The sequence below is a fragment of the Ceratina calcarata genome, unplaced genomic scaffold, assembly GCF_001652005.2.
Source record: "Ceratina calcarata isolate Rehan_Ccalc_2016 unplaced genomic scaffold, ASM165200v1 scaffold578.2, whole genome shotgun sequence".
Taxonomy (NCBI): domain Eukaryota; kingdom Metazoa; phylum Arthropoda; class Insecta; order Hymenoptera; family Apidae; genus Ceratina; species Ceratina calcarata.
Window position 1 is genome coordinate 240,842 of NW_017176997.1, and position 25,659 is coordinate 266,500.

General features: G+C 46.7%; 1 protein-coding gene across 3 annotated transcripts; it reads left to right on the forward strand.

Annotated features, from left to right (window-relative positions):
• The first annotated feature begins 14,005 nt into the window (after nt 1-14,005).
• Cep164 (centrosomal protein 164) lies at nt 14,006-25,494 on the forward strand. 3 transcript variants are annotated; one of them, XM_018032336.2, is made up of 10 exons: nt 14,006-14,312; nt 16,026-16,292; nt 18,327-19,031; nt 19,097-20,340; nt 20,410-20,735; nt 21,334-21,758; nt 22,086-22,258; nt 22,351-22,573; nt 22,703-22,939; nt 23,165-25,494. In XM_018032336.2, exons 1-10 carry the CDS (start codon nt 14,234-14,236, stop codon nt 23,533-23,535), a joined length of 4,050 nt encoding a protein of 1,349 aa, XP_017887825.1. In that variant the 5' UTR covers nt 14,006-14,233; the 3' UTR covers nt 23,536-25,494. The 3 variants fall into 3 exon arrangements, with proteins under 3 accessions (XP_017887825.1, XP_017887826.1, XP_017887827.1); XM_018032337.2 differs by having other exon boundaries at nt 22,745-22,939; XM_018032338.2 differs by lacking the exon at nt 23,165-25,494 and having other exon boundaries at nt 22,765-22,917.
• The last annotated feature ends 165 nt before the right edge of the window (nt 25,495-25,659 follow it).

Genomic DNA, 25,659 nt, shown 5'->3' on the forward strand with positions numbered 1-25,659 from the left:
AGAGATCGGGAGGCGTCGTGCGCTCCGCGACTCCCTTGCCGGTGGCCACCCCTTCCCGCCGCGCACCCCTTGCTTTTTTTGCATTAATTAAAAGCTCCTGCCTCCGGGCCGCCAGTAGTACGGCCATCTTGGCCCGAGGCACGCCCCCTCTCCTTTGTTTTCAGATTTTTTTAATGATTTCTCCTTTGCAGACGCGTATCCTTCCTCTCTTTCTCATCCGCGAGTGCCCCCCCGCCCTCGCTCCCGCTTTGCCGCCGCTCGTCCGTAGGCCCTCTCTCTCTCTCTTTCTCTCCTTCTCCACCCCTTCGCAACCTTCCGAACTCACCCTCTGTCCTTCTCGTCCACCCCTTTCTCTCAGCTGTCGAAATTTACCGCTTCCTACCACCCCCTTCTCGATGCATTAACGCGTCTGTATCGTTCTCCTATACACGCAACGCCCGGGCTGCACTCACGGGACCGCGGGAGCATCGAGGGTGCAAATGTGCCCGATGCGTAAATACACGCGTGAATCGAACTGCATCTCCGCGTTCGGTTCGAGAGGGCTGCTGCATCATAATACCAATTCGCTCGAACGGAGAAACGGAGACGAGGCGAGGCAACCGATACAGGGGACACGAGAATAAGAGAGAGTGAGAGAGAGAGGAGGTAACAACCGCAGGGGGTAAGGACGTGTAAAGGAGAGAAAGAGAGAGAGAACGAGATCGGTATAAGCGCAGGGCCATGGTTTTCAAAATAGTTCACGATCGCTGCCGCCGTCAGGAACCCACGGCCTCCCGGCCTTTTCTCCGTTTAGTTTTTTGCCACCAGTGTGTGGCGTCAGGTTACGCAGTTTACACGGCCGGCTCGCTTTTTCTTTCTACCCGATCGCCTCAATTCCTCCTCACTCCCACCTTTTTATCTCTTTGCTTTGCACGGACGCGAGGGGGGCACGTCGATCGACGCCTGATACACGAGGATTCCTTCATCGGTATGTCTTCTCTGGTTTTTTTTCTCTCTCTCTCGTTTCTTTTATTTGATTTTTTTTTTCTTCGTTCTCTCCTTATCTCCTCTTTGTTTGAACTTCTCAAGACACGCGGTCCTCCCCGTCTCTTTGTCTAGGAACGCATGCTCCTCTCGTTTTTTGCCGTCTATCTAATGCTTTCTCGAAAAATGTTAAAATACAAGATCGCCGGGCTCCGCTGTCAGAGCCAGGATTTCGATTTTCACCCGGGATGAAACGCGGGACAGCCGGCGACGTGTCCGCACGTCCGACCGCGACCCGTCGTGCTAAAATATTTTTCGTCCGCCGGAAAAGTTTCGCGCGTATCGCCGCGACGTCCTGAATGGATATGTTCTTATTGTAAAAAGCCGGGGACATCTGCGCTCGACAATGTTTGGACACGGCGACGTGCCAACTTTTGTCCACCGGGATTTGAATGCGTCCCGGAACTCTCCTCCACGGCCATAATGGCACACGTCGTAAATATGAAAATTCCCGATCACTTCAGGAAACTGTCTGTCGTCCGACGCCGGAAAAACTCGTCGAATCCGATTTCCACCGAGACTCGTTAAGCAACTTTGTATAAATTTTTTTTCGGCGAAGGAGCAACTCCCTCGAGCTATGCAAAGCAACAGAGAAATTCCACGTTTAATAACCAAGTTTGCTTGCTCATTTTCGGTGGAATACATTTTTACACGTTAGCCATGGCGAATTTCGCTACGAACCAAATTTTGCGAATTGAACCCAGCTTGTTCAGAGGAAGGCAAACGAGGCTTCGAGAGTCGTTTGCCACGCGACGGGAGCCGCGATCCGTCGGCACGTAGGCCTACCCGTTCACTCGCCCTGCCGGCTATTCGCCGTCTGACTCAAACGATTACAAAATGCTTATTCTATTTACGTCCTTAAGTGTCGCGTTATAAATTTGATAAGAAATTAATTTGGCTAATTGTCACAGAAAAACAGACAGCAGTATTATAACAGAGTTTCGATAGTAGCTAAAAGAATGAACTGTAGTAATACGTTTTTATGAAACGAGATGTAAGTCTGATTCGTTGAAGGATAATTAGAAACGATTCTCTCGGGAATAACTGTGATAAGAAAACGTGAATTCGCACGAATTCGTCGGATTTGTACATTTCCCCGAATGTTTATTCAGTAAGAGCCGTGATTTGCGAGCGGGCGACGCGTTACGCGAGGCCCGAGAAGCGTTATTGTGATAGAAATTACATCTCCTCCGTCCGAGGATGTAAATTATTTGTAGTCGGCCCCTGAATGAAGAGTTCATTAGCAGCACTTGTGCGTCTTTGTCGTAATTACTGATGTGCCTGCACGCGGGAAACAGCAGCGGCCGCGCAAAAGTTCGGGGGAAGAAATCCGCGTGAACGTTGTAATTAAATTGTTGCGCGTCGCCGGGTTCATTATTTATATATGCTTATTTGCGTCGTATAATACGCGTGAGAGAGTAACGAATTGTACATAGTCCCGTCGCGATAGAAATTAATTATAACGAAATAAATCGTAAGAGATGCAAAAAATCCTCAACAAAAAAGCTGCACGTATATACATATATACGCGGTCTGTTGCATGGAAATTAATTGCGGTTGCTAACAATTCCTGCGAACGATAAGCTTCCGATGCCTCGTGAATTAATGGCAAACAGAGGCTCGGTGGTAGAAACGAACGCCAGATTCTTCTCGCGATATTTATTAACGTAGTGATTAATTAATATCATCTGCATGGTTTTGTTAACGACAGTAATATGTGAACGAATTTGAATTGTACTGAAATATTTATCTGTCAAGGAATCGTTAGCGAGAATCTCGAAGTCGATTCTGGTTTTGCTTAACGATTGTAAGAATATTCGTTGCTAATTGTATTCGTCGTAGATTCGGTTCCTTCTAATTGCCAATTAGAGACTGATCTTGACGGTGCAATTAACGCGAAGCCGACGCTTCTTAAACACCTGTGCGATCTTCAGTTCGATGTTCAATGTCCATATTGTAGTAAAGAGAAATTCTTTGATCAAAGTGGCTGTGAATCTTGGAAGCAGCGACGCGACGTCGCGTACGGAATGAAATTTTTCAATTTGCTCGTCTCGTTGAGACGACGCCCATTGGCAACAATTTTCCGAAATAGAATTCTTATTTCCCATTTTCACGACGTTTCTCGATTTTCATCTCAAACATTTGAGATACGTGGTTTATTCAGCGAGGCAAAACATTCTGTTTGAAAACCGCGACGAGCCTCGATCTCGTAGAAGTGACAAAGGTCCCCCGAGAAAACACGTGAATTTGATTGTCCGGATCGGGCCTGGGTGCGTGTAAAGATACTGTCTCAGGTAAAGGAGCGTGACACGGTGCGTTCGCCGGGCTTTCAAATCGATCTCGAGTGCCGGCCGACGCGTAGAAACGTCCCACGGGCGAGAATAATCGAATGAGAACGAGTCCGTCAAGGGCCCGCCACCTCCTCAACGTCCGAGCTAATTCGTCGAAGAATCGAGTTTTGAAATTTGAGAACGAACCCGAGAGCCATGGAGCCGCGCCTCTAGGAGCTTGTCAGCGAGCCTTTTCATGTTCCCTTCAATTCCTACGCCTTCCATTATTCACCCCCTCCACCGTCGACCATTGTGATCCGCTTGACCCATCGTGTTTGTGGGATATTTTCAAATTCGAAATTATCTGCCAAACACGGTACACGCACATCCCCCGATCGTCTCGAAAAGCTATTGGATTTACCTAAAGATATCAAACGTTTGCATCGTTCCTTTTGTCAAATACGGAATCGACCGACAATCGCGTTACCTGCGGGTTTTGCCTGTCACAATAACAGAATTCGCATAAAGAGCGGCCGGTTCTTATTTCATATTTAAAAAGTTTCGTTCTAAACACGAGAGAGAGAATCGTGGCCGGCTGAAAGGGGGCCTAACTATCGTAAACAGTAGCAATGTCTTCGCGTTAGAAGAGGGAAACCCTCTGTGCGAGGGGAACGTGCATTCTCACGTTTCGACATTATCCTAGCATAATGTGCTCGGAATGGTACCAGACGGCGAGCAAATTACCTGACTACGAGGCACGTCGTCGCCGCGACAATAGGCGCGTTTGCGCGGTTAGGCCTAAAAACAAAAATTGCATTGTCCACTCTCCTCCTGTCTGAATCTTCATTCTCGTCGCGGGCTTCTCTTGAACAGCGAGCCGAGGGAGATCGAGTGCGTCGCGGGGAAAACAACGACGCCGTTGTTGCACTCCGTTTACTTACTGCCGGTGTTTACCTCATCGTCGCAGCTCGAGGGGAATATTGGTAGAGCCAGGCGGATCGCAAACACGGAAAGGACGCGAGCGTCATCATCCGCGAGATGGGGATACCTCTTTTTTTTTTTTATATATTCATCAAGGAACATCTCGCGGCTGTCTTTCACTCTCGCGTAAAGAATAGAAGCTCGTTCGGTTCGGTCCGCCTCATCGGACAATTTGCTCGTTTGGAAGAAATTTTTCATTAGTCCGACTGTCGTCCATTAAAACCCTCCTCGCTGTCCTCCTCGGCAGAGGAATATAGGTTTCCTTGATCATTTCCCGGCCGTTGCATCCGAGCTTTAACCTGACGAGACGAGCTACGACAAACACGGCTTTGATGTTCCAGCTGGAAATGCAGGCGTGAAAAAAAATGTTCTGTCGTTTAAGAGCCGAGCAGACTTTCAACCGTCCCGTTTCGCTTTGATGCGGGAAATTGCATTTGATTAGAGAGCCCGGTGTCAACGTACCATTGTCGTCACTGTCTAAAACTCGTTGTTTCTCTACTATTTCACGCCCGATCATTAACATTCTCACCGTCCGCGAACGCGTTTAGACGATTCTCAACGATCCGAGCTAAAATCACTGAGAGTCTCCCTCCGAAGAGTTAATCGGTTTTTCCAAATATCTTCATCTCCGATTCGATGCTCTTACGATTGTCTTTGGTGAACGCGCGGTAAAGACCACCTAGCCCCGGCGTATCTATCATCTATCCGTAGGCAGGTCCAACCCCCGGTTTGCGTCACTGTCTGTCGCTCCTGTGGCACGACTATCAACAATCAACACCCTCGAGAGTAACGCGTTGCGTCGCGGGGAGAGAAAAAGAGACGAGGAGAGAGAGAGAAAGAGAGAGAGCGAGAGAGAGAGAGGAAGGGTGGTAGGAAGAATAGGGTGAGGCGAGGTGAGAGCAAACGGGGTGCCGTCGAAGGTGGTGGCGGTTTCGTCGTCGTCCACCCCCTACCCCCGCGGATGCTTGGATACGGTGGAAAAATGTGTGTGCCGGGCTATTCCGGCAGCTCGTGGGAGAGCTCGTTCGATTCTCAGTGTCTGGAAATAATTAGAGGCCGAGGTGGCCCGGGTGTTGCCACGGCAACCGCCAATCAGAGGGCAAAGAAAAATTTTTCCTTTTATATCGCGCATTTTTCTCTGTTCGCCCTGCGAGAAAGGGACTCGCGCGGCGGCACGCGGGGAGAGGGCCGCGGATCACTGCCGAGGGGATTGCCGAGCCGCACCGTCGCCCCCGCGGAAGATAATGTATGCAGAGACACGTTGAAACATGTGGATATACCCTACGATCTTTGTCTGCGTGCACGTGCACGTTGCACGAGCCAGCGTGTGGCTTCGTGTGCGTCGACGTACAGCCGCGAGGAATACCCAGGAATCTCGATTGCACCTTACACTCCGCTGTCTTCACGCTCCGCCGTGCGAAACGCCGATGCAGCTCAGATGCGAGTTCCTGCGAATTTTCTTCTCCGACGGCCCGGGCCTCCGTTCTCCTCGTCGCTTGATCATCGCCCAATCATTCGATGAGAAAAGACGTTTGATAAATCAGGGAATTCTTCATTTTTTCACCTCGCGGAGGAACAGAGACGGATTCTCGATTTCATTGTTGGTCAGAAATGGAACGGCGGCCGATCGCCTCGTTCCACTTTTCTAGGTAATCGTCCTCGAGCTTCGCGGGGTCGAGGTTTAATGATACCGTGCAATTACTCGGTGAGCCAACTGCAACTTCATTGTTCGTCGAGGGTGGTTTTCGGATTGATGGAATGCCCCGCCGTTCTCGTGTGACAACGCAGTCATCCCATTAGAATCCGGAACGAGGTGTTGTTTATTATTTCGTTTGGCACCGCGCGACGAAAACATTCCCTTTGATGTCCCACCGCGTCCCGTTGCATCGGCTTTTTCAATTAATGCAAAAAGGAGTATGTTAGGCACCCGACGCCCCACGGAACACTTCACCTCGCTTTCAAAAATGGCGTGCGTGTGCCAGAAGAGATACGTTTCGTATCCGACGCGAACGTCAACGATTCTCGTCACAATTAACGTTCCAGCATAAATATTGCGATCCCATTTGACGATTTTTGTTTTTGCGAGAAAAATCCTTTTCTTACGATCCTTTCAATTTCTCAATCACACAGAAATGGCTGGGTGTTCTCAGGGATGATTCAAAAAACAGACGCGCGTGGAGTTCGATAATTGCTCGGGCGAAAAAAATTACTCGAAGGGAAATAATAAATGTGGACAGGCAACTCGCAAAAAGAGGCTCCGTCCGTCCGTTCGTAGCCGAAATGTGGGTGTCACGAGAACGGCCGCCGTGAATGGTTTTTATTTTGGTTTGGTTTGACAGTGAGCGTCTTTGTCTTCGCCTCCGCTGAAAGCCGTACCTGTTTTAATTAACTTATTCAAACGATACCTGGCCGGATATGTAATGTCACCGGCGTGGACATGAGAGGGACGTTTAAATGGATCCGCTCGGATACATGGCAGGTCGCACGACCATCCTCCAACGTATTGGAACACACCCAGCGTCAGTAATACTAATATTGGCCCCGTGTTTGGACACTCGGACGACGTTACGTTTCTCGTCTTCCGCGAGTACGACTCGAACTCGACAATTCAAACTGTTCGAATTATTTACAGGAAAATCTTCTTCTACTTCTATCTTCTAAGTCAACCAATGGTGGGTCTGAGTGCGTTTTATTGGAAAATCTGATCGATCGCGAGTCAATTAAAAACTGACACCGTGGAGGATGATAGAGGGATTGAAAGCCGGAGGATGGAATCGAAGTTTCGGGTTTCTTTTGGTCAAAATTTGTTCCGGTGGGCACCGCGAGAGAACGGCGGGTAACACGACACGTATATCCCTTCTTGGGAAGCACGTGGGAAGAAACCGCCTCCTAAATACGCTCATAGAAACCGAGAAACGCGGATGAAAGGGGTGTGTTTCAAAACATGTCACGTCCAATATCGGCGCTGGCCATCGATCCGATCCGCCGCCCGGTGTTCCGTTCCCCGGCTCTCATAATCGTGGATTATGTTCTACACCGGCCCCGCGTTTAGACAACGGAACCAGTCCGAGATCTTGTCAGATCGATCCGAACCGTTCGACTGTTTCGGCCGTACCACCGGTTGTCTGTCCTTCCGGTTTAATCACTCGTGAATTGATGAGATCAGAATGGAGAGCGTCAAAGGGGGTGGAATCGATGTTATTGGCTCCTCTCGATTTCTCGGCCTCCGCGTGCTCCCAGGCCCTTCCTGTTGTCATGTTCTCTTCCGGTGTCGATTCCCCGAACTCTGATTCCAAACCACGATCTCCCGTTTCACGTTTTCAACGCGAGTCATCTGTTCTGAAATTCCGTTTCCCTAAAATCATGATTCACGCATACATTTTGATTGCGGCTGTCCTCACTGTTTTCACTCCATCAGCCGTCTAATTTACTATTACGCGAGCTGACCAATTCACGTAGCACGCGATTAACGTTACAATCCCGTTCATCGAACGTCACGAATTAATTGACGAAGTTATGACGAAGCGTACATGAATCATGCTATCTATCGCGATTATTCTGTCTAGAGCTTCTTCTAATTACTTTAAGTAAACAGTGTGCGAGGCAAGTTTTTTAACGAACGATCGGGTAAACGAGGCGGACGATGAAAACCGACAAAGCCAACAGATCTGTTACTTAAGGTGTACATATGTACACCTCGGCGTGTACATAGAATATTGTGGAAACGAGGAAAGAGGTTCAAAGCAGCGCGTGTCTCGGAGGAAGCTCGCATTTCCAATTCACTTTGCGTCTTGTCGGATTAATGGTGACCGCGTAGACGACTTGAATTTTCATTACTCTAACTGACGGAACGCTGAATGCGCATTATCCCCCGAGAAGAAGACTCACGAAATTGATCCTTGACGAACGTGATAGTCGAAATGATCGTACATAGGCAGTGGCGAGGAAACCGGATGAATCGATTATGGGAGCGAATTAATATTCACGGTTCAACGGGCGAAACGCGCGATTCGCTGGTATCGATGCAGGCTGACTGCACGCATTAATGCTGACGCGCGCGTATAAGCACGGACGCGGCGATGCGCGAGTAGAAGAAGGTTCGCGAGCGCCCAAGGATTATGCACGCGGATACTCGAGTGCGGGCGAGAGAGCCGGGGCCCCCTTCTGTCTCTCTGCCGCTTTTAAACAGTAAATACATTTTAGCGGTGTAGCGGGTAATGTGTAATATTTTTAATTGGATCTCTCCGTCTCTGTCGCGCGCACCGAGGAGCAGCGCGTTGCGCGGCGCGCCGCGACGCGATGCGACGCGTCGCCTGGTTCCGCGGCCTCCACCTCCTCCTCCTCTTCCTCCTCCTCCTCCACCTTCACCCCCTTTCGGCCGCTTCTTCCTGCCGGGAAGAAAACTGCGCTCGAAACTCTGCCGTGTCCCTCCGCGCCCCTGCGGCACCCGCAAGGAGACCCTCCCTTGCACTTCGTCGCTGACGGAACTTGCAATTATTTTCTCGTACCTTGTGGATTGTCGCTGCTGTAAAATTTCTTCTCGGCCGCTGCGCCTCGTCCTACGTGTGCGGGGCGCACCCACACGCGCCCACCGCGGCTTCCTTCGTTTTCCACCCTCCATCCCTCCGCGCATTATACCCTGGCTTTGGCAGCCGCGTAGCCTCCAGCTGGCATTAGACCCCGCAGAAAAGAACATTGAGGAATTAGTGACAGTGGCGGCTCCGTCTCGCTCTCTCCCCCGGAGGAAGGGGCCGACGACGCTCGTTGCGGGGTGAAAATTGAAAAGCAAAATGGCGCTTAAAGGCTAGAGACCGTTGAGACTCTCCGTGGGCCGATGATACGGTGCTAATGGTCTTCCTGTGGTCCGACCGTGTCCTGGCTTCGAGGAGGATCCTGACGCTCCCGACGCCAGTCCTTCTTTCGGATCGTCTTCCTCATTGTATCGCCGTTCATACCTAACGATCGTAATTGACGCCACCACGGGCTCCTCGCCTATTTGGGCTTCGTTGCGTTGAAAAATGGGCGCCGTGGAAAAAGGATTATTGACGATGGAGCTTGGAAAACCGAGCTTTTCACCCGGCGAGAGGCTTGCATCCGGAGCGGTCGCAAGTGGTCTTCAGTCGACGATCGTTTTAAATGAATCGCCGTCTTCATATATTTTTATCGCCTTTGACAATGCTTTCCACTGAATCGGAATTAAAACAATATGTGTTGTTCGATAAATCTCAGACTGTGTCTTCGAAATATTCGAATTCTGCTGCCAGCAAATAAAATGTAGCTTTATACAGTAAATAATTTGCGTTACTTCTGCCTCTTCAGCCTCTTCGAATCGAATTCTGCTGTCAGAATATGAGGAATAAAATGTTAGAGGTTTCCATTTTAAATAATTTTTAATTCTCTTGTTTAGTTTTGTCTCCCCAGCTGCTTCGAATTAAATTCTGCTGTCAGAATATGAGGAATAAAATGTTAGAGGTTTCCATTTTAAATAATTTTTAATTCTCTTGTTTAGTTTTGTCTCCCCAGCTGCTTCGAATTAAATTCTGCTGTCAGAATATGAGGAATAAAATGTTAGAGGTTTCCATTTTAAATAATTTTTAATTCTCTTGTTTAGTTTTGTCTCCCCAGCTGCTTCGAATTAAATTCTGCTGTCAGAATATGAGGAATAAAATGTTAGAGGTTTCCATTTTAAATAATTTTTAATTCACGTGTTTAGTTCTGCCTCTTCAGCTTCTTCAAATCAAATTGTGCTGTTAGAGACTGAAACTAAGTAATAAAATATAGTTTTATGTCTCAAATAATTTCTAAATCATGAGCTTAGCTCTGCCTGTCCAGCCTCTGTAAAAATGGCAAAGATGGAACATTAATATCGTAATTATTAAAACGACTATTCCTCACTCGGACGATATAAAGAATTTTATCCTTGACAGTTCGAACCACTGGCGACGATTGTCTTTCGCAAGGCTGCATCGTTCTCAATTAGTGCATCGTTATGCCTAAACAAATTAATGCGCTTGCCATCTAGCACGTCCATTTCGTGGTTATCGAGTGAGAATCAAACGGCGGGTCAAACAAAGGATGTAGATAGTGATCTCCATTGTCGGTCGCGTGAGAAACGGACATTTGTTGCCAGGTGCGCGCGTACGCTTCGGATAAACATCTCGACCGGTGACGAAGAATTGCGTTATTATTTGAAACCGTGAAAACTGTCATTCCCGATAACCATCGGATTTCTGATGCTGGAGACACGAGTTGGATCGCCAAGCTAAACAGTCTCACGTCCGTCATAAACCAACGATTTTCCTAAAAAATTGTTCCTCGCGTCAAAGAAAATTAATTAATCTCCGATTAATTGTATATTCAAAAGTATTAACAGGATTTTGTATGACAGGAATCAGGAGTATTGCTTGCCGTCGCAATGGCGAATTTCTTGTACACATTCATATTCTTTGATAAATAAATACATTCTTTGATAAATAGTGTTTTTTTATATCCACTATCACTTGAAAGTAATTTATATCGAGCTTAAAAGATTTCTTATTTGCCTTCCGGATAAAAAGGACTTACGACAAAGTAATTCAGATTGGCATAACACAATAAATCCTCTGTAATAAATATTGTTATATTGTTCTATATTAAGTATTAATATTTCAATAGAATTGCATTCTTTCGATTATATTTAATTAGAATAGAACAAAGATTCATTATTCTAAGCTCAGATACATAAATATAGCAACTGTCCTAATTTCTGTTCACGTTATAATTACTACTCGTTTAAGATTGTATATAAAATTAAAGAAAAAAGAGGCAGTAAATAGAAATCGTAACATGAACAGAAATTGAGACATTTAGTATACATAAAAGTAAGATAAGAGTTACTTGTTTTAGAATTGAGTCAACTAAACGAAGCAATGGATTAATAAATATTTTATATTAATAAAAATTGTTTAATATATATTTCATAAGACTATTCCAGTAACTATAATTCACATACGACGAAGTAACCATTATAAATGAATTCTGAATACCTTTTGCCTAGTAATGAATAATTTCGGAAGCGTTCTCCAAGTGAGGCCGTGGGATCGGCGTGACGAATCGCGCTTCGAGTTCATCAGCGGCGGATCATCTCGTGTCTCGAGTCACCACGCTTAGGATGCAATCGGCCATTGCTAGGAAGATTGCGGCCGGTCGCTCCTTTTGTGCCGTGGCCTTTTATTTCTCAACCGACGCGACGCGTACGTCCACCATTTTGACTGTGTGCGGACGTTGGCCCAATTTTTAGGGGTTGGTCTTTTGTACGCGTACCGGCCAGCCCCGAGCGACCCTCCCGCTGTGACATTTATTTAACAAGGTAACGACATTACCAGCGTTAGCTCAGATCAGGGGATACCCCGGCGCGAGCTCGAGGGTCTAACGACCAATAGAATTTATTGTCCCGCCGTAATGTACGTGATTTCTCGGTTGTTACGTTCTCCCATCATGGCTACGTAACGGATTTTTCTTCATCGGATTCCTGGTCCCATTGTCCGCGTCCTTTTTTTTTTTTGTCCCCCGTCCCGATTTACAACAATCGTAATCATCCTTTTGTGCCACTGTTTGCTCTCTCGAAAATGAGAAGGGAAAACGATTACGTTGGCAACCGTAGCCGACATCGTATAACGGCATCTGTCATATTTTAGTATTTAATTCGAGCCCTTCTTTTGACATGACTTTCCGACGCGGTAGCTCGCGTTCGCCGGTACGTTTCAGCCATTTTGTCCACCGTGAGTGCCGGGTTCGTTTCGTTGAACGTAATTTTTGTAACCAAACGAAGTCTGGTCGAGACTCCGAACGTCGAGCCGGCGAAATAATAAGCGGCGCGCCATTAGCCTGCGCCCGGCCATCGAGCCAGCTTTAACGATTTATTTAGCCCGTGGAAAAACAAGTGGAAAGCCGGCACCGACTTGCATATATATTATGTGGAAACGTGATTCGAGTTAACGAGGATTTTTACAGAACAAAAAACGCGGGTAGGAGCCAAGGGCGGAGAGGGACGAGAACGTGGGGAAACGGGACGAGGGGCAGAGGGAAACCGGCGAAAGGGGAGGAGAAAAAAATAAATGTTCCCGGCTCAAGGCCGCAAGTATTTCGCCTGCCGTTAGGATATCATTATCATTTAATTTTCCACGTTCGACGAAACTGCTCGCGAATCCTGGGCGTCGTTAACGTTAACATGATTCGGCGAGCCTTCTCGTTGTTTTCTACAGGGCGTGAAATTTAAATGTCCCAATCGATGCCCGATCATTATTTTCCCGTTGTTGCTGGGAACGCGGAGACGCGCGTCGGCCCGCTATCAATCCTGGAAATGGAAAAATGATATTGAAAATACGCGGCCCTCTTTCAGAGGCTCCCGTCACCCGAGACGATCCGTGCTCACCGAAAACCATTGCACAACATTATATTAGAATGTAACAAGAGCCAAATTTCTTCTTTGCATCCTCTCACCTATACACGAATCATACAATCGTTGTTTATCACAGCTGAACGAGAGAAATTGATAAGCGTTCTTAAAAAATGATTGCATGGCTAACAATTTTAGTCGCCATATAAGAATCTCGGTTTTTATTCCATAATTTAGTTCATTTATGAAAATGAACGAACGACTGATTCTTCGCATTTGATTAAATACATTCTAGCAGTGATGATGAGTGAATTATTCATTTAATCAAAAAATGTTCCATTAGCAAATTGACGACAATTGCGAATTAAATTAATTATCAAGTACAAAATAAATCTTGATTTTCTTTATTGCAATTTCTTTCGTTTACAAACACAGTACTTAGAATTACATATTTCTTTCAAGCAATCACTTATTACAATTGAATTTGACTAGTCTTAGAAATTACAGAATTGATTCATAAATTAAAACTAGAAATACTGTAAATTATTCACAGAACTTGGAGTAACGCTGAAAACCGAGTCCATTGGCGTTTAACTCCTAATTCTGCTCAGTAATTGATGATTTAAATGTTAATGTATAACGGGAAAGGTGTGAGAAAAATGTCTGAATACGAAGTAATGAAACGCAGCGTCGGGTAATGCATAAATCTGAATGGATAAACGGTTTTTAAGTATGTAAATGCCAAGTGTTCATTGAATGACGGTGATCAAGGCCCCGATTTCATTTACGAAGTTCGTGCGTTTGGTAATAAAATAATTCACCAGACGGTTGTTTAGGGAGGTAGGTATTAATTTTAAGGGTAGCTAAGCACACGTTGGCGCCATCTCTACCAGGGGCAGCTAAATCCGACGGTTTCACTCTCCACGATTCCTTTACGACCCATCGTACTGTTATTATTTATACAATATTTCTATTAATGTTTCATATTTCTTCTCCTTTTGCAATTATTTCATAAAATCCATAATAAGCCTGAGACACGATTCGGAGCTTTGAAATTGAATTGAGTGGTGAAATGAGAAACACGGGAGAAGAGGTCACGTCCGTATCATCTCGTTCCACTCCAATTCTCGGCTGCGCCTAGAATCGCAGGAAAAAAGGGAATCTCTAACGAAATCCGCGTAGCCGGATCGGCGCGCGTGTTTCCCGCCGAACGGGAACGGAGGTGGCCCCGCGATGGAAATCGATAAGACAATTGCCGCCGGCTGTGTTACTCGTTTCCTTATCATTGGCCTAGTTCGGGGTCACGCTTGGCGGGGGCGCTGCGCGTTCGCAGAGCTCGCTCCTCCTTCGGCCGCCTACGTTCAAGTCGAATTGAAACGCTGACTGTCGTCGGACGACGGCTCCTGGTCTCGGCTGCGCGGGCGAATATCTCGCGTGCGACACGCGCGATAAATCGTTCCCAGTCGTAATAATGACGTACGCGAACGTTCCCGTCTCCGTGTGTTGCCCGCGGCCGAAACACGCTCGCGTCTGACGCGTTATGTGAACCTCCTGCACCCGGGACCCGGCTGTTCCTGCTAGCATGAGCATTTCCCAAGACAGCGCAGCCACGATCGTGTGCAAGGAGATCTTCGACGGAGCCTCGAACCCGTCCCATGAAGGTACGTGCGAGCGAGACACTGATTTCCACCCCCTCTGACCTCTAACCCAGGATCGATGTAGCACGGGGTGATTTCTTCGCACACCGACTTTTATTCAATTCCTATTTCCCTTCATTATTACAATATTTAACGATAGCACCGTAGAGATCACCGATTGCCAATTTGTCTCGGCTAAGTCGAGTTCACTCACCCCTGTACCGATAATTAAATCATCCCACGGAACACCTATTTAGCTGGGTCAATAATCGAACAATAGATTCAGTCTTTTTAATAAAAACGTCGAACGATAACGAGGGATTGCAAGATACATCTGTGAACCTCTTTATCAAGGCATTGACATAAGAAGTTTCTTATCGTTCCTCTGGTCGCCATTCCGAGCTATAAATCTTACACACATACACACATACACATAGACTCGTATATCCGTACTGACTATTTTTTACGAAAGCTTGTGTCATCAATGAAATTATTTTTATTGTCCCCACGAGAACGCGGATGGAGCTCCGGGGGTTGAAGTTGCGTGAAATTTTGAAACGTGTTGAAAATTTTCCTTCGGTGTGGGTTGGAGCGTAAGTCACAGATAAAACGTCAGACGGTCGTACGCTGGTGGCGAGTTTCCTTGTTTATTTACACCGTGGTCGGACGGGAGCAGTGAGCTCCCGTACCCCAGCGCTCCGTGGAAAATCAATAGGATCCGCAGTGCGGCGAAAGTTTTGTCATAAGTCTCGCGGACCTCCCCACTTGCTGTGCCGTGTCGACGGTCGGATTCCGCAGGACAATACCTGCCGGGCGTACGAAAAACCGGAGCTGGACACGTATCGCGACCTCGTTTCGCGTGAGCCTCCGTGAAACGACCGCGAAATCGCGTTTGGCTGCCACTGCCATGGCTACGAAATTTTGCCCACCGAAGGGGATGCCAGATGTTCCGTGGCTGTTAACCCCCGGCCCTGGCACCTGTCAAAGACTTCCATGATGGAATTTTTAATCGCCCTCCTTCCCCAACCGTCGAGACTTCCCATTATGCACCATTCGTTATTTTCAGGCTTCGCTTTCAACATGCTCGACTCCAAGGCCGATGATGTTTTAGAGCCATTTCAAGATCGTGCAAATTGACTATATTATTAGTAATAAAATAAGAAATTAAGGAACGTCTATGTTTTCCTATGAACGGCGTTAAGACTCGTTAGCTTGCACGTAGAAAACGTTTGAGCACGCGATGCGTAAAGAGAGTTCTTGACGTCCCCCTGTTCAAAGGGACAGTTCCGCGTGGCCACGTGTACTTCCACCTGGTCTATAATCGATGAGCGTCGTCGTTACGCTGAGCACACGACTAAAGAACCTTGAAAAATCGCCGGGTTTATTAATATTTTCTTCGATGCTTATCGAGCGAGGCGTTAATACCGCCCGTTAGTTAGAGAACTCTATTCTTAACCGACGCTCTATCACCAAACAATTCAAGTAAAACAATGCCAGAGCGCGGAGAAACTTCTGTTTAATCTCCGCGGAGTCCTTGACCGAATTTCACGCTTCAGAAAGAAACAATGAAGAACGGCTGTCCACGCGAATTGACCATTAAACTAGAACTCGTTCGTGTCAATTTGCATAATTCACGTATTCACCATATTACGACCTAATTTTTCCAAACGATCGATCAGCCTAATTTAGGATATTAATTTGTCAGTTATAATTAATTAACCGTGCTCGTGTTTGCAGAGGTGCTCGAATATGCGAGGCGCCTGGGGATCGACCCGGATACGGAGCCGCACCTCCTGAGCCTGGCCCAGGAGGGCCTGATGGCGGCCCTCCCAGAGGGCTGGTTACCGTGCTACCACGAGGCCAGCAGAGCTTGGTACTACTATCAAACTTCCACCGGAAACCGGACCTGGGAGCATCCCCTGGACGCCGTGTACAAGGAGCTGGTCGAACAGGCCAGGGCTGGGAACGTGAAGCCCGGCGAGAGCCTCAGGCAGATCAGCTTCGGTACGGATTGCCTCGTGATATCGGCTGAATGGAAAATATAGGATATTTAACCCTTTGCACTTGGATATCAATCGCATTGGCTGCGCTGCACTCGAGCTTTGATAGAGACTAAGACTGACTATCGACTACATTAGCTGATTAACGAACGTGATATACTAACGGATACTTTTTTGTACCTTGTCCAATTTTGTGATCGACGGCACACAACGAATTGAAATTGACGAGGGCATGTAATATTTTTTTAAGCGGAGCTACCCTCCACACCGGAGTGTAGATTATTTATGGAATCACGTATTCGCGTTTTGTACATGTATGTAGATGGTGTATGAATAAAACATGATATGCGCATCATAGAATCGTAATGGCATGATTATTATTTTTCTATTTTTTTTTTATTTTCATTCTCTTCGTTTTGCGCCAGACAGCGACATCGGCGTGCAAAGGGTTAAACCTAGCACGCGGAAACATCCAAACCCTGGAAACGCTTTCTTCATTCTGACTGTGAAGCTTCTTAAGCTTTTAGGCGATAACGACTTCTTAATATCTGCGGTCTTATCAGCACTGAACGAGATAAGATACAATTCTAATCAAGAATTTCGAAAATCAAGCAATACACCTTTTCTATTATTATAATTAATAAATTACTGTCGATTAGACGTAAACATTTTGTAAAGCCAGTAGGAAAGTTTCCATGAATTGCATCACTGTCGCAAGCTGATTAGCGCGCCGAGTTTAGAAGCAGGTTACGAATTAGAAACGAATTAGTAAGAGGCTGTAAATCAATCAACGAAGCCTCTGTAGATACATTATGTGCGACAACTCAGCGAGCAATTCCGATAAGATAAAACCTATTTGTACACACGTCATCCGCACGTCTAGATTGCGCAATTTCCGTTGCACTAGACCTTGATTTAGTAGAAACTACTTGTTCGTTTTCTTCTCGGACCGCAATAGAACCGAGACTTATTGGCTCCGTTTTCTTATTTTTACGTAACGTCACGTAATAATCAGCCGCGTTAGCTAATCCGCCGTTTTATGTAATACGCCGATTCACGTGCGTGTAACGCGACCCGGAATCAAACCACCGCTAATTATTTACGAGCGCGACGGGTATCGATTACATCGGCGGCAACCTTGTTACTTCCCATGTACGTATCGTCGTCGTAAATAACATAACACGAGTCAACAGTGTGTAACGCACTTTGACATCTGTTCGCGAGATTCGTAAAAAGCCGCGCGTTGCGGCCGGGATGATTGTTCGAGACGCGGGCCAGCGACCGTTCGTTCTACCGGCTCGAGTGCAATAAAGTTACACGCGAGTGAATTTGTTGCGCGATTTCTTTCCCGATCGGAGGCGATGGGGCGCGCGTCGATCTAAAGGGCACTCGAAACCCTTTCGGGCTCGCTTCTCCTCCCCCCCTCGGTGTATCGTACGTCAGATTCGTTAAGGCACTCACGTGTCGGCGCGCTCGCTCGTGAAAGTGCGTATAATGGTCGCTTGAACGGCGATCCGTCCAATTATCCGAGCCGCGTCGTCCGTCGAACGCGAGCACTTCACCGGTTGCCGCGCCAAAACCAGACAGGGAAAACAATGAACGTTCGCATGAATTTATTAGCTCGACCCTGTCTCGAGTTCTACGAGACACCAGTCGGCAGCACGTCGTTTTCGTTGCTAGGAATTTCGCGAAAAACACCGCGAATGCACTCTTCGCTGTTACATAATAATCGCTCACGCTCTTTCGGGCTTTCAGGCATATTTTCTTATCCGTTTCATCGCCGTACCCTCTCGCCGCGGGAAAAAGAGGGGGAGGGAGAAAAAAAAGGGAGTCGTTGACTCGTTCTCAAGGGAACGTTGACACTGTCGTCTCTTTTTTTCTCGAGAGGGCCATCGTCGGCGATAAAAAGTTCGCGCGTTCCTCTGATCCCTCGGTGCATCGACTCTCGTCCCCCCTCCAGGCTCGCCCCCTTCCGACGTCGATTATCGCACGTCGCTATAAAACATTCCTTGATAAATCATGTCTACTCTTTCGACAGAGGAGGACTCTAAGACGACAGCGAAGGACCTCGATTCTCACGAACAGGCGACTCTATCCAAGGAAAAGAACAACGCGAAACAATCAACCAAGGCGAATCCACCGCCCACGAGAATCCCCACGAAACTGGCGCCCTTGAAAAAAGACAAAATCGACGGAGCTAGGAAGAGGGATGAAAGATCGAGGATGGAGAACCCTTTGGCTACCAATAGGACTGGCAGGGATTACACGAACCTCAGGTTCCAGGATCCCAAGTTCTACGAGTGCCCGAAGCTACTCGAGGCAGGCGCATCTGGCACCCATTCGAACGTCACCACGCCGATACACGAGATAGATTTGAAGGAAGTGTTGAAGAGATCGGAGTCGCTCAGTCCGAGGCACGAGAAGGACTGGGAACAGCTGTCCAGCAAGTTCAGCTCTGAAGAGAACATAATCGACATCGACAAGCTGAGTATGAATGCTCTGGCCAGGTCAGAGAGACCGGAGAAGTTCGACAAAGAGAAACATCCCAGTCAGCTCGGTCAACAGAAGGAGCTGACTTTGAGCGGTGGTGGAACCATGTTCTTGAAGAGCAACAGGAGCAGGGATACTACACCTAGTCACGAAGGCACTAAATTAGACGATTTCAGGACAGTGACAATCCCGGACGAGAGCTACACTGGAGACAAGTTGAAGTCGATTCTCAGGGAAAAGCAGTCTGAGGATGGTAAGTAATATAAATCAATAATTCTCTTAAGCAATTATATATATTTTTTATTTAATCGTCGATAGATGACAGACCGGTGGACGAAGAGCGTAAGAGCGTTCGGTTCGACATAGAGAAAGATGCGGACATCAAGTTCACGTATTCGAGGTCCGAGGACGAATCGGACTCCGACCCTGAAGACCAGGACTCGCAAATGCTCGCGTTGCTCTCGAACAAGGACATAAATTGGTCCTCTCTGCAGAAGACGAACTCTCAAAGCCCGGACGAGGCGAACGAAGACGCGGAAGACAAGGTTGAAGAAATGAAATATAATGTCGAATCGAAGAAGAATGGAAAGATCGTCGGGAAGAGGTTCGTCGTTCAGAACGTGTCTGAGAACGAACACCGGAAGAAGTTTGGTGTTCAAGCCGTGTCTGAGAAGGAGCATCGTCTTCAGATGTCGAGAGACATCCTCTCGAGAGACAGCCTGTCCAGAGACAGCAGTTTGGATTATACGTACACGAATAAATTCAATAAAATCAAGAACATCGACTTGGTCTCGAAGAGCGAAACCGATTATAGCGACTCTGAGCGCAGGAAGAATAAATCGAAGGACTTCTCGAGGACTGAACAGACCGACGACGACGATACGTCTGACATTTCTAGGATCAATCCTGAATTCGAGCTCTCGCGAAGGGAACGCAACGAGATCGCTGGGAGATTGGAACAGTACAAGAACTTAGAGGAGACCAAGATTAGACTTGATGAACAATACGAAAAAGACGTTGAAATGTTGAAGAAGGAATACGAAGAGAAGCTGGAACGAACTAGGAAGGAGTTGGAGGAAAAGTTCTTAGAGCAGAAGAAATTGATGGACGAGAACGTGGAGGACAGGATGAAGGATTTGACGAGGGAGCTGGTCGAGAAGGCGTTCGTCACGAGAATGGACGACGCCAACAGCGAGAACCTCAGGAAGATGAAGACGGAATTAGAAATCAGCTACGAGAAGGAGAAACAAGAAATGCTGGAGAACATGAAGACGGAACTCGACGAGAAAAAGAGAGAATTATTAGAACTACGAATCAAGGAAATGGGTAAACTAGAAGACGAGCACGAGCGCGATTTGAGCGATGAGAAACACGCGAAACTGAATCGGATCGAACTGAGCAAATTGCATTCGGAGAACATCGAAGCGTTGAAGAAAGAATTCGACGACGAGTTGGAAGAATTGCGCGCCCAGCTTCAGGTGCAGCAGAAGGAGAAGATCGCGGAGATCACTGAAGAGCATGAGAAACACCTTTGCGAAATCTTGCGCGATTTTAAAATCACCGTAAGCATAATTAACTATCGATTACAGAAAAGATCAGAAATTTGTATTCCGTGGTTTCGCGATTTTCAGGAGGATCGGACCAGGAAGATGCATAAACAGCGACTGGAGAAGCTTCGCGCCGAGTTCGCGCAGGAGTTGGAGAAGGAGTCGAGGAAGCACGCGGAGCGGGCGATCCATCAAGAGAACATCGAGTTCGAGAAGATGCGCTGCGAGAAGCGGCTGCTGCAGGACAAGTACACGGCGTTGAAAGAGAAGTACATGAAACTGAAGAAAGAGGTACGCGCGGCGCTCGAGAGGAGGAGCAAGCGAAAGGAGAGCTACACGACAGCATCGGAGACCGAGAGGTCGACGTCCACGCGAACGAGAACCGAGCGGACCGAGTCGTCCGACCAGAGGTGAGTCGATTATTCCCGGCTTTCCCGTACGATTCGCTACGATTTCACTCAGGTCGACCGTTTTTTTGGCTAAAACAGTGTGCTCGAGGAACTCTCGGTATTTTTCATTGAAACATTTTAGGCTGTCGCGCCATTGTAGCGGCGTCATACAAGAGGAGGGCGCGTGAAATCAGAGAAGCGAATTGAGTCGCAAAGGGTTGACACGTTGGATCGCGCTCTGAACCACTTGTACGTGCCATGACATTAACAAATCAGGGAGAGCATGGTTTTTCTACGTGTTACCTATGTACCTGTGTATAAAAACCGACAAGTGTTCATTGTACTAGCTCTAAGCTGTCGCACAACCATTATCCACGTCACCAAACTCCAGTATCTTCACAGTCGCCGCCTGACACCCCGTTTTAGTTGCATACCCCACGTATTGTACATATACATATACATATATCCCCTCGGTCAATTTCCATTGATCGTCTTGTAAAAAGTTTTTATGTACGTCCGTCCAGTTGCGTAGCGAAATTAAATAAACTGTGAAGGTACTCTCTCACGCTCATACGATTCGCCCTAATATCTGGCTACAGGCCTTAAATCGTACTCGCAGTACCCCGCAACTACGAAACACACGCTCGAGCTTGGCAACGACGATGACGACGACGACGACGACGACGACGCCGCACGCGAAACCGCACGAGCCGACCGGCAACGAGCGGTCCGAGGAATCCCACGATCCGGACGAGCCGCACGTTCAGAAGGCGAACTCGGGGTTTCAGAAGAGCGCGGCTGCGAGGAACCTGAAGTTCGACACCGACGACGCGACCTCGACCAGCGAGGCGAACGCGAACACCACCAAGAAGAGTTTCAAGAGGCTGTCGACCACCGCTGGGAACAACAACAACGTCAATAACAACGAACTGGAGAACCCGGTGGAGAATATCAGGAAGCAATTGGAGAAACTCGAAGATCTCGGCGACCAATTGCCAAGCAACGAAACGGCCTACACCCTGCGCTATCCTTTTCAAGACAAAGGTGAGTCCGCTTATACTTCTCTGATCTTTTCTATACGAAATTTGCATATATGTATGTGTCCAGTTGAGGGAGAATTTCATCGAGCTTGACGCTTCGATTATGCTACTATAAGGAATGGAAATAGATGATTGTTTATTTCTTTAGGCATATATACACTTTTCTTTGGGTAACTTTCGGTTGTTCTCCGTCTGCTCGTGACTGCACCACCGCCGGCCTTTCGTTCCCTTGGTTCTCTTCCGTTTCTGTTACTTATTTTCACGCACGCCGCGTTCACCGCCGACGGTAGCGCGTAAAACTCGTCGAAAAGGATTCTGCTCGATTTTTTAGCCCCGGCGAACGCCTCGTCGGAGCTCGAATTCTTCCGGCACCGGATTCACGTCGAGAGGGACTCTGTGAAGAGGGCACGGGAGGCGCTCAGGCACCAGGAGAACCTTTTACAGGGACGTCAGAAAGCTTGGAAGCAGCGCAGCGCGAGCGCCACGCTCGAACAACTGGTTCAGGTACTTTTTTGTTTTTTAAATAATTATTAATTTTTATCTATTCTCATTAGCATGTATTCATTTAAATGACATTTTTTACATTCACATTTTAGGAAGAACGCGAACTGTCGGATATGGAGGTGAACTTGCATCGGACCAAGAGCCTGTTGGGCGAGAAGGTGATCCACCTCAGGCACTTGGAACAGTCTTTAGAAAGAATGGTGAACTCGAAGAAAAACGAGAACGACACGTCGTCGAAGAACGACGATTTAACATTGAGCGACATGTCCAGCGTGAGCAGTGGTGTCAGCTCGACCGATTTGGTGACAGACATAGGTGAGTAGCTCCCACCCCCGCTTCCCCTTCGAATTTTTCTCGGTTCCGTTTTCTCTCTCCCGCTTGGTTTTGATTTTTTTAAGTTCCGTTCGACTCGTTTATTTTTCGTTGATTTTCTTTCACTGAAAGATTCGTCTTCGGTCTTTTTTGGTTCTGATCCTCCGTACTCAGACAAACCGGATCAATACCAGGAGTCGACGGAAATCATCGCAAGCCTGGAAAACCTAAACTCCGAAATACGTGAGATCTGGGGCGTGCTGAATAAACGGCAGGACACGGACGCGCCGCCACCGCCCACGCTGATGTATTCTTATTTGCGATGGCTACGTTTCCACCACCTCGCGGCTCAGTCGAACAATATACAAGGTGAATACTTATTACGCCTCAGATTAATCTCTTGCCGTACTTCAACGAGCCTGACTCGTCATCATAGTTTAATTTCTAACGTATCAGCGAGTCTGACTCATAGTCTCATGTCTGAGGAGAAAAAAAAACAACCTGAAAAGAGCTAAATGATGCGGCAAGAAGTTAACGAATTACAGTAAATCTGCGTTAAATTTCTACTGATCATATATAATTCCATGTTCGCAGGAACGTTCGGCACTCCGAATATTCAGTCGAACATACTGTCTCAGTTAACAGGCTCGCAACCGCCGATCACGCAGAACATCATCGCCCAATACGGCCCTAACAGCGGGTTCACGACCAGCGTTTGCACCGTAGAGAAGAACTCTTCGAATCTGATGGAGAGAACGTGGAGTCTACGCGACTGGCTCCGGCAAGCTTGCATCGAGAACGCTGACCAGTCAAGGTCAGTCGACTCCCTAAAGAATCCTCAGTTGATCGAAAAATTCGCTTCCAAACGTCACTCGTTCAGCGACGCGAACACCCGTTTCACCGACGTCGATTCCATGTACTTACACGTGTTTCTAAATCAATTCAAGAAAACCTGTTTCCGTTAAGTACCTCATAAACTGCGGATTTCATCGATTTAGAGTTGAATACACAGAAACCGATAAGCTAGTAGGAGATTTGCAATGTTTAAGCGATTAAATGAATTTTTATTTATTTTCTATGTAAAAATCCGCAGTCCTTATGAACGTAGTAACTGACCAATTATTGAGAAGATCCGTTTGGAAGCGAGGCCTGTGCTTCGTGAACCTCTTCCCTCGTTCCTATCAAGTTCAGTTCGCCTGTTCGCTAAATCGACCAAAGACTGCGGCACGTGGCGCGTGTGCGAACGCAAGAAACAAAGACTGGCACGCGCGCACCGCGTGAAATTTGTTAAAGAAAATGAAAATACACTCACGCTCGACGTTCCTTGAATTTTTACCCGGAACTAGGCAATTTTAGTGCTACTCGTTTAACAGAGATCATCGACGACGTAAAATTGTGCAGAAGCGGAAGGATAATTGATGATGAGCTCGTGTGTGAGTTCGCGTGAGACATGAGCGCGAGATACATACTTTATTGTAAATAACGATAATAACTAATAATTAATAATTAATAATTAATAATAATAATAATAATTTCTGGATTGCGAGCGTCACTCGATGCGATGCGCTGGTTCCTTTCTCCCCGACAGTCTGTTCAACCTTTATATATATTTTCGAGATCGATTTTTTCGTGTAATAAGAATGTATAGTATACGTACCTCCTATTATATACGACGCATCCTATTATATACATTGTAACGTACGTGTATGTATAACGGACGGACGAAATTGTTTCTTAGAGATGACCACGCGTGATGTTCGACGCGCGAGAAGTGGCGATCCGTGTTCCCGTTCTATCAGACCGTGTGTGATATTTCCAATCAAAAATCGTCAACAGAGAAGACTTAGCTTTTGTATCGATTATACTTAATCGTTGTAAGAACTAATCGTAGCGGACAGGGATACGTAGATGACTGGAACTAGTCTGTCGACCACTTCTTCGAGCCTCATCGATTGCCAAACTTTCATAATAATAATAATAATAGTAATGATGATTATGATGATGATTATCGACCTTTCGATCTGTGTCACACGTACGGGGAAAATGAAAGAGAAAGAAGCGTTTCCGATTGATGATAATTTTAGGAACGTCCGACCGACGTTCGACTTACTCCCCCTTCCCAACCGTTCGAATTGTAGCTCGCAATAATCCTGATCTCATTAGATGTAATAGCGTAGGGTCGATTATCTACACTGCGCGAGATACGCGACAGTATTGACTGAAATCGTGACCGGGAGGTCCGCGGCACCTCGTTTACGATTAGTAAATGGCTCCTCGTTATCATTTTCTCGTTGGGATTTCGTTTCGCTCAGCGACCAGTCCTGATGTATTTAATCGGCGATAGTTGATTCCGTAATCGAAGTTAATATGGATAGAACGTATTGAGTCTGTATTTAAAATCGTAGGTCCCAGAACGTAGAGCTAACACCGTCCTTGATAATTAAATAACTTCTACCCTGAGGAACGTTTCAAGCGAGTCGTTGCTCGCGGTTCCACGTTGATTTGAACAGTGCAATACGTGTATTCTGATTCCGCCAATTCCGTTACGTGGCAATTATGCTTTCCGCACAATGTAACGTTTTGTAACGTTCTCCTAAATCCTCGCTGACGATTAGAACTCCGATTTCCGACGCTATCGCGTCCGCGTAATTGTACGTAAGACGAAGAACATGTTATTTGTAAAGAATTCAGGAGCAATATAATTTTACTCGAGACATAGCGCCGTCCTGGAGACGGCTGCAAATACAAAGGTATTGCCAAACTCGATTCACCGGTGCTTCGTTCGACGTAACAGGCTTCGATTAACCGCTTTTCATTCTCGTTCATTATTGATTACGATCAGTGAATTAATTTTGGAATACCTTTATATTCTGTAATATAGTATATATTTGTATGGACGCAAATATATGTGCTATACAAACCAACACTCCGACTTATTCTGTCTTTCTGTCCTATTAACATAAACGTCCTATGCTCGTTCTCAGTAAACCTAATTTATAATTCATCACTTTTTCCTCAGACATCAACTTAAGGAAAGTATACATTACGTCGATTAAGGATGTATTGGCTATACAGTCAATCCGAAAAGT

Bases quoted from the DNA above. Each gene is read 5' to 3' on its own strand.
- Cep164 (XM_018032336.2), top strand. From the start codon at position 14,234: ATGAGCATTTCCCAAGACAGCGCAGCCACGATCGTGTGCAAGGAGATC. The intron at 14,313-16,025 runs GTACGTGCGAGC...TCGTGTTTGCAG, and splicing joins CTCGAACCCGTCCCATGAAG to AGGTGCTCGAATATGCGAGG. The intron at 21,759-22,085 runs GTGAGTCCGCTT...TCGATTTTTTAG, and splicing joins CTATCCTTTTCAAGACAAAG to CCCCGGCGAACGCCTCGTCG.